General features: G+C 42.8%; 1 protein-coding gene across 2 annotated transcripts in view; it reads right to left on the reverse strand.

Moving 5' to 3' along the window:
• Window positions 1-7,061, reverse strand: part of LOC137347646 (neuronal calcium sensor 1) — a 130,940-nt gene extending 123,879 nt beyond the window's left edge. The window contains exons 1-2 of one of the 2 annotated variants that reach the window (XM_068012277.1): window positions 6,982-7,061; window positions 1,740-2,467 (exon numbers count right to left, since the gene is read on the reverse strand). In XM_068012277.1, coding sequence (XP_067868378.1) covers window positions 1,740-1,803 — 64 coding nt within the window. In that variant the 5' untranslated portion in view covers window positions 1,804-2,467; window positions 6,982-7,061. Of the gene's footprint in view, window positions 1-1,739; window positions 2,468-6,981 lie in introns of those variants that run through there. The other variant, XM_068012278.1, reaches the window with a different exon arrangement.
• Between the last annotated feature and the right edge of the window lie 7,192 nt (window positions 7,062-14,253).

Below are 14,253 nucleotides of genomic sequence, written 5' to 3' on the forward strand. Positions count from 1 at the left end.
CAGTCACTCTTACCTCACCTCTGGAATTCAGCATTTTTGTCCATGTTTGGACCAAGGCTGTAATGAGGTCTGGAGTCGAGTGACCCTAGCGGAACCCAAGCTAAGCATCGTAATAGCACTGTCGAGGACACCTTCCATCACTTTGCTTATGATTCAGAGTAGACTGACCGGACAGCAATTGGCTGAATTGCATTTGTTCTGCTTTGTGTACAGGACATACCTGGGCAATTTTCCACATTGTCAGGTAGATGCCAGTGTTGTAGCAGTACTGTAACAGCTTAGCTAGAGGCACGACGAGTTCTGGAGCACAAGTCTTCAGTACTACATCCAGGATGTTATCAGGGCCAATACCTTTTGCTGTATTCAGTGCCTTCAGACGTTTCTTCATATCATGTGGAGTGAATCGAATTGGCCAGAGATGCTTGGAACCTCAGAAGGAGGCCGAGATGGATCATCCATATTGATGGCTGGTGGCTATGTCACACTCCACCAGTTTGTTTAGTGGTGGCAGTACCCAGCTACACTTAGTTCTGGACATATATAGGGATGGCTGATAGATATGGTTCTGTGAGTATAACTATGTCAAAGTTGTTCCTTAGGGAAGAGAACTTTGCCAGGTTCACAAGAGCTTGCTGATCCCAATACAAACCCAATGGAATCACATGCAGACTAGATTGGGCAAAAATGGCAGGCACCTAGTGAATCAGTTAGGCTTCTAACAATCTGGAAGCTTGTTTTTTTTTCTGATGCTTGCGCTCAAATCATGAGATTCATTTAATTCAATTTTACAACTGGTCATGATGGGATTTGAACTTAGATTTTGGGCTTTTAGTCTAATACCATAACCACTAAGCTACAGTACCCATGCAGCAGAGAATTCATCATAAACTCAAAACTGTGTGGTCTTAAAGTTATTGCAAAGTTGTTTTTTTCTTTAAATGTACAATCTACGCCAACACTCCAATGCACCAAAGAGTGATGGATGGTCAATGGGATTGTCCTTCAGATGAGGTGTTAAACATATATGTCCCAATTTATTAAAGATTTCATGTTTACATCCCAAAAAATTGTTCTCTAGTATCCCAGCCAATATTCCTCCCTTAACCAATCAAACTGGTCATTGATGCCATTGCTGTTTGTGGGAAATAGATGGTGAGAATGGCGACAAATCTATCACATTATGTCATATTTATCCCATAATTAATAAACGTTTCAAATGAAGTGAATGAAAAGCTTGATTATGTGATCAATATGATGCGTCAGGTGCTAAAAAAATTAGATATTTAAAGTAGACTACCTTGGGCCTGACAACCCTTTCAAGCAGAGTTGAGGCCCACAGCGTTAGCACTAATTATCCTTCAGAACCATTTCCCAATGGTGAAAGACTCAGCAAAAATACACAGTATCATAATAAACTTGCATCGTACCACTTTGCAGCATGACTTAAGTTAACTTTATTCAGCAGGCTATGTGGAGAGATGAGCAGGAGGAATCTCTCAGAATTCTTTCCCAACAGGAATCCAATTTTTTTTTTTAAAGAGTGTGTCATCTCAGCTGCTCTTGTGCACCTCCTAATGGCTGGTTATAGAACTGTGTTAACGTTAGCTGGGCGCTGATAAGTTCCATACCACTGTCCCTAAATGAAGCCTAAAGAATTGTGCATGGTACAGGGGAAGATGAAGAAAAGCTGAAGTTGCAAAATAAACATGTCATAGTTCACCTTTTTCTTTAATACTTACAATATGTTTTCCTCGTCAGCTCCTCCACAACTTCAGGCTTCAGCTTACTGTTGGACTTCCCCATTGCAGCAACTTAACACATGAGATTTTTTTAAAAAATAAGAGTACATTAAAGTTTGAAGAAATCAGGTTCAAACAGGCCAGAAATAATAATGGCGAGCTTGAGTTTGTTCTTGAAATGAAATATTCTCAGGATGCCTCCTGCGTTCTCTCTGCGTAATGTTGCACAGCTGTGGTTTCCCTGGTGATGGTTTAATAATGGCCTGTTTGTCACTCTACCACAGACTTTATAAGCAGTCCAAACACAATGTCAAAATTTACTCTGGATCTTTCTTTTCTTCAAACCCGCTTTCAGAGAAGCTTTCCTTTGGTGTGAAGTGTTGATAGCTACTTAATTTAGCCCCTATGGAGATGGGTGGTGATTTCAGCTTTCCTTTGGTATGAAGCGTTGATAGCCACTGTCCCTGGCTTCAATGACAGTTTGTTCAATCTAGCCCCAATGGGAGATGGGTGGTATTTTCAGTGTTTCTTTGTCTTTTGTATCTTCCTGATTGAGTCAATTTAATGAGTTGTTTTATTCCATTCTATTTTTAGAAACTGATGATGCACTTTAAACAGTTCAAGCGTAATTACGGCATTACAGTACTGCATATGGTCAACTCACAATGCATTGGTGTCCTGGGTTACAGTGCATGGAGCAGTTAATCAATGCTACAATCCTTGGAATCCTGGAAGAAACAAAACAGTGCAGGTACTGTACACAATGATACAATTATCCAGATCACATGAAAATGTCAAATTAACCTTTACTGTAATTGGGTGAAAAAGATCTATTAACAGGACAACTCATGCTTCTTAAAGCTAAGTAGGTATGCAGTTAATTAAAGTTACAGCTAGTTAAAGCAGTGACCAGCTTAGCTGTCCAGATCAGAAACTCCCCATATTTGATTCTCTAACTGCTTATCTCAGCTGAGTTGCCCGTAAGGTGCTACAATAGATCACAGCACCACTGGTTTAGGGAAGGGGAAAAATGGACTAGAATTATGACTCCTGTTTGCTTTACTTGCTGGAAGTATGCAAATGTAGATACCAGATGAGGACACAAATGGATTCAGTTATCATGCCCCCATGGTGAACAGTTAACAAAAATTCACTGGCAAAACTTATAGAAGAGTAAATCAGTGAAGTGCCAGAGGGCACCCAGTAACTACGTAATTGTACCAAGTGATGACACTGCAAGACACTATGCCATAATCATTTGAATCACGTGTCAATTTTTGACATTATTTTACTTCTCTATGTAGGCTGCAAGAAATCACTACAAAGAGAAGCTGGAAGGTGGGGAATCAATACAACTGGTTACAGAGAAGCATCTATTTGCAGGTCATGTGTTGTGTCTTCCAAGCATTGGTGTGTAATTGGGTCTCTAAAGACTGAGTTGATAAACATACTACATGATGTTTAGCCCTGATCCATACAAAAAGCAAGAGTAGAGAGTTAAGCAATCTTAGCTAGGGCAATATAGATACCACAACATTTATCTGATATTGTTGGACTAGGGTAGAAATGGAAACATCTATATACTAATAAAACAGAGAGCTGAGGAGGAGGAGAGGATTTAGGATGGTTGGCTAAAGGCACAGTCATGAAGGTAGATTTTTGATAAGTTTTTTTTAAAGGCAAGGAAGAAAGTCACATGGTGAAGTTTATGGAGGAAATTCCAGAAGATTGGGTCAAGACACAAAGTTTATGTCACTAAGTGAGTTTCAGCAGAATGGATGATGAAATGTAGAGGAACCCAAAGTCAGACAACTGTGGGGCAAAGAGTTTGAAGAGGTTGCAGAGACAGGGTGGGGAGAGGGCATGGAAAAAATTGCAAATGGGACAAGGATGTAGAATTTGCTACACTGGGAGACTGGGAATCAGAGAAGAATAGTGCTGACAAATGAATGAAATTTAGTGTGAGGAAGATTGTGGGTTGTAAAGTATTAGACAAGTTGAATCATGTTTGGGGAGGCGTTTGGGGGCTAGTAAAGAGTGTGTTCAGGATGTCAAGTCAACAAAAGCACAGACAAGGGTTAAGGCAGTGAAGTGGGATGAAGGCAGGCTGTATGGCAAAGGTGGAAGCAAGGTCTTGTTAATGGATAAGATATGAAGTTTGAAACTCAACTTAGGGCTAAATAAGAGACCAAGGTTGTGTAGGGAGGGGAAGAGAATTAGGAGCAAGATTACAGATTTTTTTTTTAGTAGAAGCTGAAGATGGCTGAAACTTAAGCAGGATTCCCACGTCTATCATTAACCACAATGCCTGCTGGAAATGTTTGTGGTTTAGGTGTCAGGGGCAGAAACATGCTTGCAGCAACAGGCCCCAGTCAAGCAAATTAACGACACTCATACTCCAGGCATACAAGATCAGTTTGTGCTCCAATGATTCACCTGCTTCAGAAGAAAACAGGTAAGAGAAGAAAACTGGAAAAAAAAGGATAGATCAATTAACCAATCTGCAATTTAGCGTACTTTGCTGAAACCAGATAATTTACAATGCAGCCAAGTGAATTTAGTTTATCACAATCTCCATTGAAAAGTAAACTTGGCAGCATAGTTTCTCAACACTCCACTGTTTTTCTCTCTCTCCTCCCCAGATGTTGACCCCTCAAACTGTGGTATGGATCCATGGGCAGAACTTGTCCTTTCATATTTTGCACAATGGGTATAGCCACGTTGAATCCTGTTCTTACCCAGCATTCACACATTTCCATTAAGACTGGTATAGTTTTCAGGGATACAAAGCCTGATCAATTTGCTCCTATATAACTAGGAGCCATTTGGTCAACTTTGGAACCCCCAAATTGCATTGAATGATTCTAATTATATGACTCAGGCTTTACCATAGAACCACAGAAGAATATGAAAGCACTATAAATACTGCAGAGACCCCTAGGGTGAGTACTTCAATGTTACACCCATTTTTAACTTCGGGGATTCCCCTTGGTTATTACAGATTTCAAACTTGTTTTTTCAGCCAACTCACACTACTCCAGTGAGACCTTAATTTGCAACATTTTTTGACATAATATATGCCACTGTATCAACAGGAAAAGAACTCAAATGTTTATGGAGCTATAGTTTACTCAACATCAACACCCTCAATTACTTAACATGTATAATACACATCACCCTGTATGTGTGTCCCAGGTAAATCTGATCTCATCCCTGACGATGTTGATGGCATTAACCAGTTCCACCCTAATGAATGGCCAAATAGTATGGAGCAGAAATACACAAATTTCAAATTAATCACTGTTTAAACAAGGCTGAATTAAGTAAGGAAGAAATAAAGCACAAAACAAAAGCAAGATACTGCTGGTGCTGGAAACCTGAACTAAATATGGAAAATGCTGGAAACACTCAGGTCAGGCAACATCTTACTTCAACAAAACAATCTGCATTTATAGAACACCTTTAACATGGAAAAATGCCACACAGTGCTCCACAGTAGCAGAACCTTTACAAATCAGCTTTTTAACTGCAATTGTTGCTTGTATAACTGTAATAACCCTTATACTAGTGTATACAACATTTGTGAATACAGGTATAGTTCTAACTCACTGCAACAGCTTTCCAAAGCAATATTTCTGAAATTTCATGAAAGTCATTTTGCTATGCAACATCACTGATTGGTTTATTAATAGCAAGCGAGCAATCATACAACGCCAAAGCAGAGAATGAAATACACCATACACGCATTACAGTTGCTAAACTAGCAATTCTCTTACTCAAAGAAGCTTCCCTTTTGGTGCAGATATTGTACTGTGCAGAATTTAACAACTAATTAGTTTTAGTAGCTTAATTTAAGCTCAAGTTCAATATGTTTCCTTAAGATTTGTTCTTAGACACGCTTATATAATAAACTTTAAGGGCTATTTAATTTGGTTGAAAATCATAACTATTTGAGCTATCTCATTCTTAGAAATGAATGTTTTCAAGGAGGCTTGCGATTTGTTATTGGGCGTAAATCTAACTCCGGCCTTTTCAAGATGCTGACAGCGATCATACATAGACAGTGCTGACAAAGAAAACCCTGTAGCTACAGATGTCAACACGTTCCTCCCTGTCACACCAGCAAGCTTAAAATCAGACCCTGCCAAGAACAGCAAAGACACCGAGACGCAGATTTAAAAAGACTCTAGATTTCTCAAATACATATATATATATATATGAATGAGAGAGAGAAAGAGAGGGGGGGGGGGTGAAATGAATGCCAAAATAAAAGGAGGGGGAAAGCATAAACACAAAAGATGGATTGACATCTGCTCGGGAGAAAGAAAAAAAGTGCAACAAATGCAAGTTCGTCCCCCCGAAGTGCGGTTCGTCCACGCCTTCTAGAAATGATTCTCCAACACCCACTGCAACCCGTCTAACGAATATATAAACAAACCTCCATCCACCCACAAATGAGAGGACAAAAAGAAATTATATACTCAAAATACAAGGACATTTCAGCCCACACGCACCAGCTAAGGTGGCTGAAGGTGGCGAGGGTTTCACAACTCAAACAAGCTTCCGATTTACAAATTAAAAGCAAAATACTGCAGATGCTGGAAATCTGAAATAGTTTTATTCCCGATTTACAAACTCGACCATCGAATAGTCGGACCAAAAAAAAAATACTTTTTCCCCCCCCGTTAACTTAAATCAGACAGAGTGTGTTATACAGTATGAACAGGATATCAAATATGCACCTCCGAGCCAGTCAGAATCAGGAAAAAAATAATGACCAAAACACTCCCAGTCAATGCAAAAAAAAGGCATGAAAAATGCTAAGACTGGAGAGAAATCTAGGCCCGTCACTCTGCACCTTTGCTTTCTTTGGTTATTGGAAATGCATTTCTCCTTTCAATATAAATGACAAAAGAAATTGCAACCATAGGGGGTAATAGCAGCTAAAAAAAAGTTTCTAACATTTATAAAAAGGCAAGTTTTATTTTTTTTTAAAGCAGGAGGCTTTCTCTCTGCGCGCAGCCAGTGTGTAAATCACCGCCCGCCCTCCATAGCAACCATAAAGCCTCGGCGTTACCCCCGGCCACAAACCCCAGCCCCCGGGCTCACTTCACTCAATCAGGGAGCGGCAGCAGGGGGAAAGGGGGCACCGATTTTAAAACAGAAAGAGTCACACAGCTTTGCCCGCTCCCCGCGCGGGACGCGCTGCTTTCCGCCCCATTTTCCCCTCCCCGCCGCTCACCTTCCCGCGGGCGCTCCCTCCGCCGGTTTGAATGCAGCGGAGCCGCTTCTCCCACAGCAACCGCAGCGCCTGCGCGCGCATCCGCCGGTGGGGGAGGCGGGGCTTGCGTCTGACGTCACGGCATTCCACGCAAAGGCGGTGACGTCATGGGGACCCTGACTCAGGTGGATGACCTGCTGTTGTTATGAGAAAGAATGACTTTGCATTTACGCAGCGCCTTTCAGAAGCACAGGGAGGTCCCAAAGCGCTTATTTTTTTAATTCGTTCATGGGATGTGTGCATCACAGGCCAGGCCAGCATTTATTGCCCATCCTTAATTGCCCTTGAGTAGTTGTTGAGCTGCCTTCTTGAACTGCTACAGTCCATGTGGGGTAGGTACACCAACAGTCCTGTTAGGAAGGGAGTTCCAGGATGTTGACCCAGTAACAGTGAAGGAACTGTGATACATTTCCAAGTCAGGATGATGTGTGGCTTGGAGGGGAACTTGCAGGTGGTGGTGTTCATATGCATCTGTTGCTCTTGTCCTAGGTGATACAGGTCGCAGGTTTGGAAGGTATTGTCGAAGGACACATGGTGAATTGCTGCAGTGTATCTTGTAGATGGTACACACTGCTGCCACTGTGCGTCGGTGGTGGAGGGAATGAATGTTGAAGGTGGTGGATGGGGTGCCAATCAAGCGGGCTGCTTTATCCTAGATGTGTTGAACTTCTTGAGTGTTGTTGGAGCTGCACCCATCCAGTTAAGTGGAGTATTTCATCACACTGCTGACTTGTGCCTTGTAGGTGGACAGGCACTGGGGAGTCGGGAGCTGAGTTACACACTGCAGAATCCTCAGCCTCTCACCCTGTTCCTGTAGCCACAGTATTTATGTGGCTGGTCAAATGTGATCCCTAGGATGTTGATGGTGGGGAATCGAGTGGTTGATGGTAATGCCATTGAATGTCAAGGGAGATGGTTAGATTCTCTCTTTGAGATGATCATTGCCCGGCACTAGTGTGGCACGAATGTCACTTATCAGCCCAAGCCTGGATTTTGTCTAGGTCTTGCTGCATCTGGACACAGGATGCTTCATTATGAGGAGTCGCAAACATCCCCACCTTTGACCTTATGATGGAGGGAAGGTAATTGATGAAGCAGCTTTACAACCAATCCAGCACTCTTTCAGGTGGTGTCACTGTTGTAATTGCAGGAAACCCGACACCCAATTTGCTGTGCAGCAAGCTTCCACAAAACAGCAAAGTGATAACCTGTTTGCAGTGATAAATATTGGCTTGGACACCGGGGGTAGATTGAGGCTGCTCTTCTTCATCCACCTGCAAAGGTGGATGGGTCCTCAATTTAACATCACACCCAAAAGACAACATCTCCAACTGTACAACACTCCCTCAGTACTGCACTGGAATATCAGCCTTGATTTTTGTGCTCTGGTCTCCAGAGTGTGACTTGAACCCACAACTTTTTGACTCAGAGGCAAAAGAACTACCACTGAGCCACCACCAACCCATGTTTTTTGTTGTCTCTGACCTCTTGCAATCCTGATTGCCTGGTCTGTATGCAGAGATGCACATACCAAGAGTTGTTAACTTTGGACAGTTATGAGGTTTTTGTTTGCTTTATTTCTGTCAAGGTTAGAGCCGAGGGTTGTAACTTGCTTCAATTTCAGGCATCCAGTGTCACTATCAAGCCCTCCCAGGATAAGTGTACTATGTACCCAGGTGCAAGGTAAATTTGCTTCCATTAATTGTGTCGAGGATGAAGTTGCAAAAAGAATCTAGGTGTATTAGTGGACTTAACACTTCCAATTACTGCAGAGCAGCAAGCAACAAAGTAAACCACATAGCCCAACCGTAGGGTTGTATATAAGTAAGGTATCTCAGCTCATCTGCTGCTGAAACCCTCATTCATGCCTTTGTTACCTCGTGGGAGTCAGTTGCCAGCGATCGCCAGAGCTGGCGGGCAACCATAAAGCGTGGCGAGTCAAAGAGACTTAGCAGTTGGCAGGAAAAAAGACAGAAGCGCAAGGAGAGAGCCAACTGTGTAACAGCGCTGACAACCAATTTTATCTGCAGCACCTGTGGAAGAGTCTGTCACTCTAGAATTGGCCTTTATAGCCACTCCAGGCGCTGCTGCACAAACCACTGACCACCTCCAGGCGTTTACCTCTCGAGACAAGGAGGCCAAAGAAGAAACTTGACTATTCCAATGCACTCCTCGCCTGTCTCACACATTTGACACTCTGTAAACTTGTCATCCAAAACTCTGCTGTCTATGTCTTAACCTGTGCTCACTGACCTACATTGGCTCCCAGTCAGGCAACGTCTTGATTTAAAAATTCACATCCTTGTTTTCAAATCCCTCCATGGCCTAACTCTGTAATTTCCTCTAACCCTATAAACCTCCAAGATATCAGCCTCTTGTGCATCCCTGATTTTAATCGCTCCACCTTTGATGGCCGCGCCTTCAGTTGCCTCGGCCCCAAGCTCTGGAATAGCCTCCCTACACCTCTCTGCCTCGCTTTCTTCCTTTAAGACACTCCTTAAAACCTACCTCTTTGATCAAGCTTTTTGGCATTTGACCTAATATCTCATTTTGTGACTGGGTGTCATACTTTGTTTTATCATGCTCCTGTCAAGTGCCTTTAACATATAAATATAAGTTGTTGTTGTGTACCGTGTTCTAGTTAGACCACATTGAGTACCGTGTCCAGTTCCGGTCACCAAGAAATAAGGGAGACATTAAAACACAGGAAGCAATGTAGCAAACAGTTACGAGCTGGTATCTAGTATTAAGGCTCAATGTTATGAGAAAAGGCTATCCATTTTTTTTCTTTACACCTCTGTGATTACCTTAGATTGTATTTCTATATTAAAAACAGTATATAAATGTAAGCTATTGGCTTTGAGAAATGTGGCCTTGAAAGAAAGCATCTTACTGATGAGCTTACAAAGATATACAAGATAAAGGTAGAGAAAGGGTAAATACAGAATATGACTTAAAACTAAATTGTGGGAGGGAGACAAACCATTAAAAGGCAAAGTCATTAGGACCTTCTTTTCACGAAGAGTGATTGAGATATGTAATAGACTTCTGGATAGAGCAGCGGAAGTAAAAACCCTGGAACCATTTAAAATATTAGATGCTGCAATCCATTCTGTCTGAAACCGTGCTTCATTTCCAGCTTTAGAACACTCATTCTTTCTATTCCCTACAAAAAAAATTCTGTGGCCTCTCTGAGTGAGATTGCCAAATTAGGAACAATTTTGTGCTGCAGGTTTATGCCCAAAAGGAACTGGTTGAGGATAATTAAACTCATTTCACATTTATGCACTGAATATATTCCTATATTTAGTTAATGTGCTTATTGCTCTGTGAATAAGGAAGCTCGTTGTTGCTCTGGCTCAGGCATCATCATTCTGTTGCATGACAGGATATATTTGTAACAGTTGGTACTCAGTCAGAACAGGACTCCATCTTTGAGGCAGAGTTAAATATGTTTTGTTTCAGAAACACAAAAGAATGGAAGATAAACTAATCCCAATATTGATGTCCATAAATTGCATGCAGGAGTCAATAAATGGCTGCAAACTATTACTGAAGAGTAGGTGTGGTGTGAAGTTACAACTCAGCACCATATCAAGCCTTCAATCTGCTCAGCTCTAAAGTGAAGCAGCCTTGGTGATTGTGTCCCAGACAACACGAGATAGACTGACTAGCAGGATGTTGCATCCCTCCAAGAGCTGACTCTCTTTCCACTTTACAAATACCGTTTGTACCCAGCAGGCATTCTAAAGCTACCACTTCCAATTGTACTTGATTCTCCGCACCCCCCCCCCCCCCCCCAACTTCCTTTGTGTTATTTAAAATTGATCCCTAATTTTATTACATTCTTCTCCTGACAACACTGACTTGCTGGGTAAAATCCCGTGGCTACCGGCAGTTATCTGGTGACTCATCCATGTCTATATGTGCAAATCTGGACAGTGAGTGTTGACCACAGAGAGAGGGAGATGATTAGGAATGTGAAAAAACTGTAAACTGTAATGTTGGCTAATTGTCAACCCTGGAACAGGTCAGAGCCTCTCTGATACTGATGTGAAATTACAAACAGGCGTTCCGCTAGGTGACCTACTGATGTTTAAACTCCAAATGACTTCACTGTATTTTTTTACTATAATGTCTTATTTGAAGGAAGGAAAAACAAGAGACTGCAGGGATATTGAAACCCGTTTTACAAACACAGTGATGCAATTAAAATGTGCACTCAGTCTCACAGTGAAGCTCATCATCTAGGTTGAAAACTGCAGAACTTGGGTTCTAAAAACACGTTGACTGTAGGGTGAAGGGCAGACTGCAGGCGGAGAAGGAGTTTCACAATTTGAGGTACAGGAAAAGTACAAAATTGGATTAGGAGACAATATGGTGATTCTAAATATCAGTAGTCTTGATGAGGGTAACAAAATCAGCTGTAAAAGTGGGTTGAGTCATGTAAATTGGTTTCTTTCTTTCGGTAATGATCTCTTTCAATTTCTGTGAACAAAGTTATTAACAGATGTTTATGGGAAACACATGAAAAATTACAACAGCCCTGTACTTCTAACTTATGGTGCCTTCCACACTCCCCGCTCTAATATTGTGAAATCATTTTGGAAATTTGAAAATGAACTTTTAACACATACACTGAATCTTCCAGCTTTCAGTTCCATCTGTTATCTCAGAACCGAAGATTAATGGGAATATCTCTGCCACAATGTAACAAAGTTGCAGATTGGCAGCATAATTCACAAAAACCTTTTGATCACTTCACACTGAAACACAAACAAGACTTGTGCGTAATATTGTATTTGTTATGTGATAATTGTGTATTCTTTCTTTTGGGCCTCCTTATCTCGAGAGACAATGGATAGGCGCCTGGAGGTGGTCAGTGGTTTGTGAAGCAGCGCCTGGAGTGGCTATAAAGGCCAATTCTGGAGTGACAGGCTCTTCCACAGGTGCTGCAGAGAAATTTGTTTGTCGGGGCTGTTACACAGTTGGCTCTCCCCTTGCGCCTCTGTCTTTTTTCCTGCCAACTACTAAGTCTCTTCGACTCGCCACAATTTAGCCCTGTCTTTATGGCTGCCCGCCAGCTCTGGCGAATGCTGGCAACTGACTCCCACGACTTGTGATCAATGTCACACGATTTCATGTCGCGTTTGCAGACGTCTTTATAACGGAGACATGGACGGCCGGTGGGTCTGATACCAGTGGCGAGCTCGCTGTACAATGTGTCTTTGGGGATCCTGCCATCTTCCATGCGGCTCACATGGCCAAGCCATCTCAAGCGCCGCTGACTCAGTAGTGTGTATAAGCTGGGGGTGTTGGCCGCTTCAAGGACTTCTGTGTTGGAGATATAGTCCTGCCACCTGATGCCAAGTATTCTCCGAAGGCAGCGAAGATGGAATGAATTGAGACGTCGCTCTTGGCTGGCATACGTTGTCCAGGCCTCGCTGCCGTAGAGCAAGGTACTGAGGACACAGGCCTGATACACTCGGACTTTTGTGTTCCGTGTCAGTGCGCCATTTTCCCACACTCTCTTGGCCAGTCTGGACATAGCAGTGGAAGCCTTACCCATGCGCTTGTTGATTTCTGCATCTAGAGACAGGTTACTGGTGATAGTTGAGCCTAGGTAGGTGAACTCTTGAACCACTTCCAGAACGTGGTCGCCAATATTGATGGATGGAGCATTTCTGACGTCCTGCCCCATGATGTTCGTTTTCTTGAGGCTGATGGTTAGGCCAAATTCATTGCAGGCAGACGCAAACCTGTCGATGAGACTCTGCAGGCATTCTTCAGTGTGAGATGTTAAAGCAGCATCGTCAGCAAAGAGGAGTTCTCTGATGAGGACTTTCCGTACTTTGGACTTCGCTCTTAGACGGGCAAGGTTGAACAACCTGCCCCCTGATCTTGTGTGGAGGAAAATTCCTTCTTCAGAGGATTTGAACGCATGTGAAAGCAGCAGGGAGAAGAAAATCCCAAAAAGTGTGGGTGCGAGAACACAGCCCTGTTTCACACCACTCAGGATAGGAAAGGGCTCTGATGAGGAGCCACCATGTTGAATTGTGCCTTTCATATTGTCATGGAATGAGGTGATGATACTTAGTAGCTTTGGTGGACATCCGATCTTTTCTAGTAGTCTGAAGAGACCACGTCTGCTGACGAGGTCAAAGGCTTTGGTGAGATCAATGAAAGCAATGTAGAGGGGCATCTGTTGTTCACGGCATTTCTCCTGTATCTGACGAAGGGAGAACAGCATGTCAATAGTCGATCTCTCTGCACGAAAGCCACACTGTGCCTCAGGGTAGACGCGCTCGGCCAGCTTCTGGAGCCTGTTCAGAGCGACTCGAGCAAAGACTTTCCCCACTATGCTGAGCAGGGAGATTCCACGGTAGTTGTTGCAGTCACCGCGGTCACCTTTGTTTTTATAGAGGGTGATGATGTTGGCATCGCGCATGTCCTGGGGTACTGCTCCCTCGTCCCAGCACAGGCATAGCAGTTCATGTAGTGCTGAGAGTATAGCAGGCTTGGCACTCTTGATTATTTCAGGGGTAATGCTGTCCTTCCCAGGGGCTTTTCCGCTGGCTAGGGAATCAATGGCATCACTGAGTTCCGATTTGGTTGGCTGTATGTCCAGCTCATCCATGACTGGTAGAGGCTGGGCTGCATTGATGGCAGTCTCAGTGACAGCATTCTCCCTGGAGTAATGCCTGGGAATAGCCTGCTACAACATACAGCCAGCAATGACAAAAATAATCAACAAGTGCAGTTTCAGGGATTCCAAATTTAGTGGCCTTCAGATTTTTGAATGGAGTTCAATGTCATCTGTGGAATTTAGTTTTATTTTTCAGGCGAAATTCTTCCTTTGCTCAAGACAAGGAATGGGCCTGAGCCAGACACTCTAAGGCTTTCCTAGATTCAATTTCTGGTCTGCTGATAGGGATGCTGGATTTGATCCTTGTTTTCTCAGGCTGGAGAAAGGGGAAAAAATAGTCCTGTGCCTCACTCCTTCGCTGGCAATGTACATGTAAATACTGGGTGATATTAATACTCACTCCCCAGGCTTGAATGAGCAGAATGACCACTTGGATGCAGTACTGGAAAGTGGTTGGCACTCAGAGAACTGGTTCAGCAATTTTATGAGAAATGGGGAAAAATTACAGAATGGGATATGGCTTAAACTTCCAACATTTACATTATAGCGATTGAGAACACAAGGACTGTTTTGAACTGAACTCAATT

The sequence above is a fragment of the Heterodontus francisci genome, chromosome 32, assembly GCF_036365525.1.
Source record: "Heterodontus francisci isolate sHetFra1 chromosome 32, sHetFra1.hap1, whole genome shotgun sequence".
Classification (NCBI taxonomy): Eukaryota; Metazoa; Chordata; class Chondrichthyes; order Heterodontiformes; family Heterodontidae; genus Heterodontus; species Heterodontus francisci.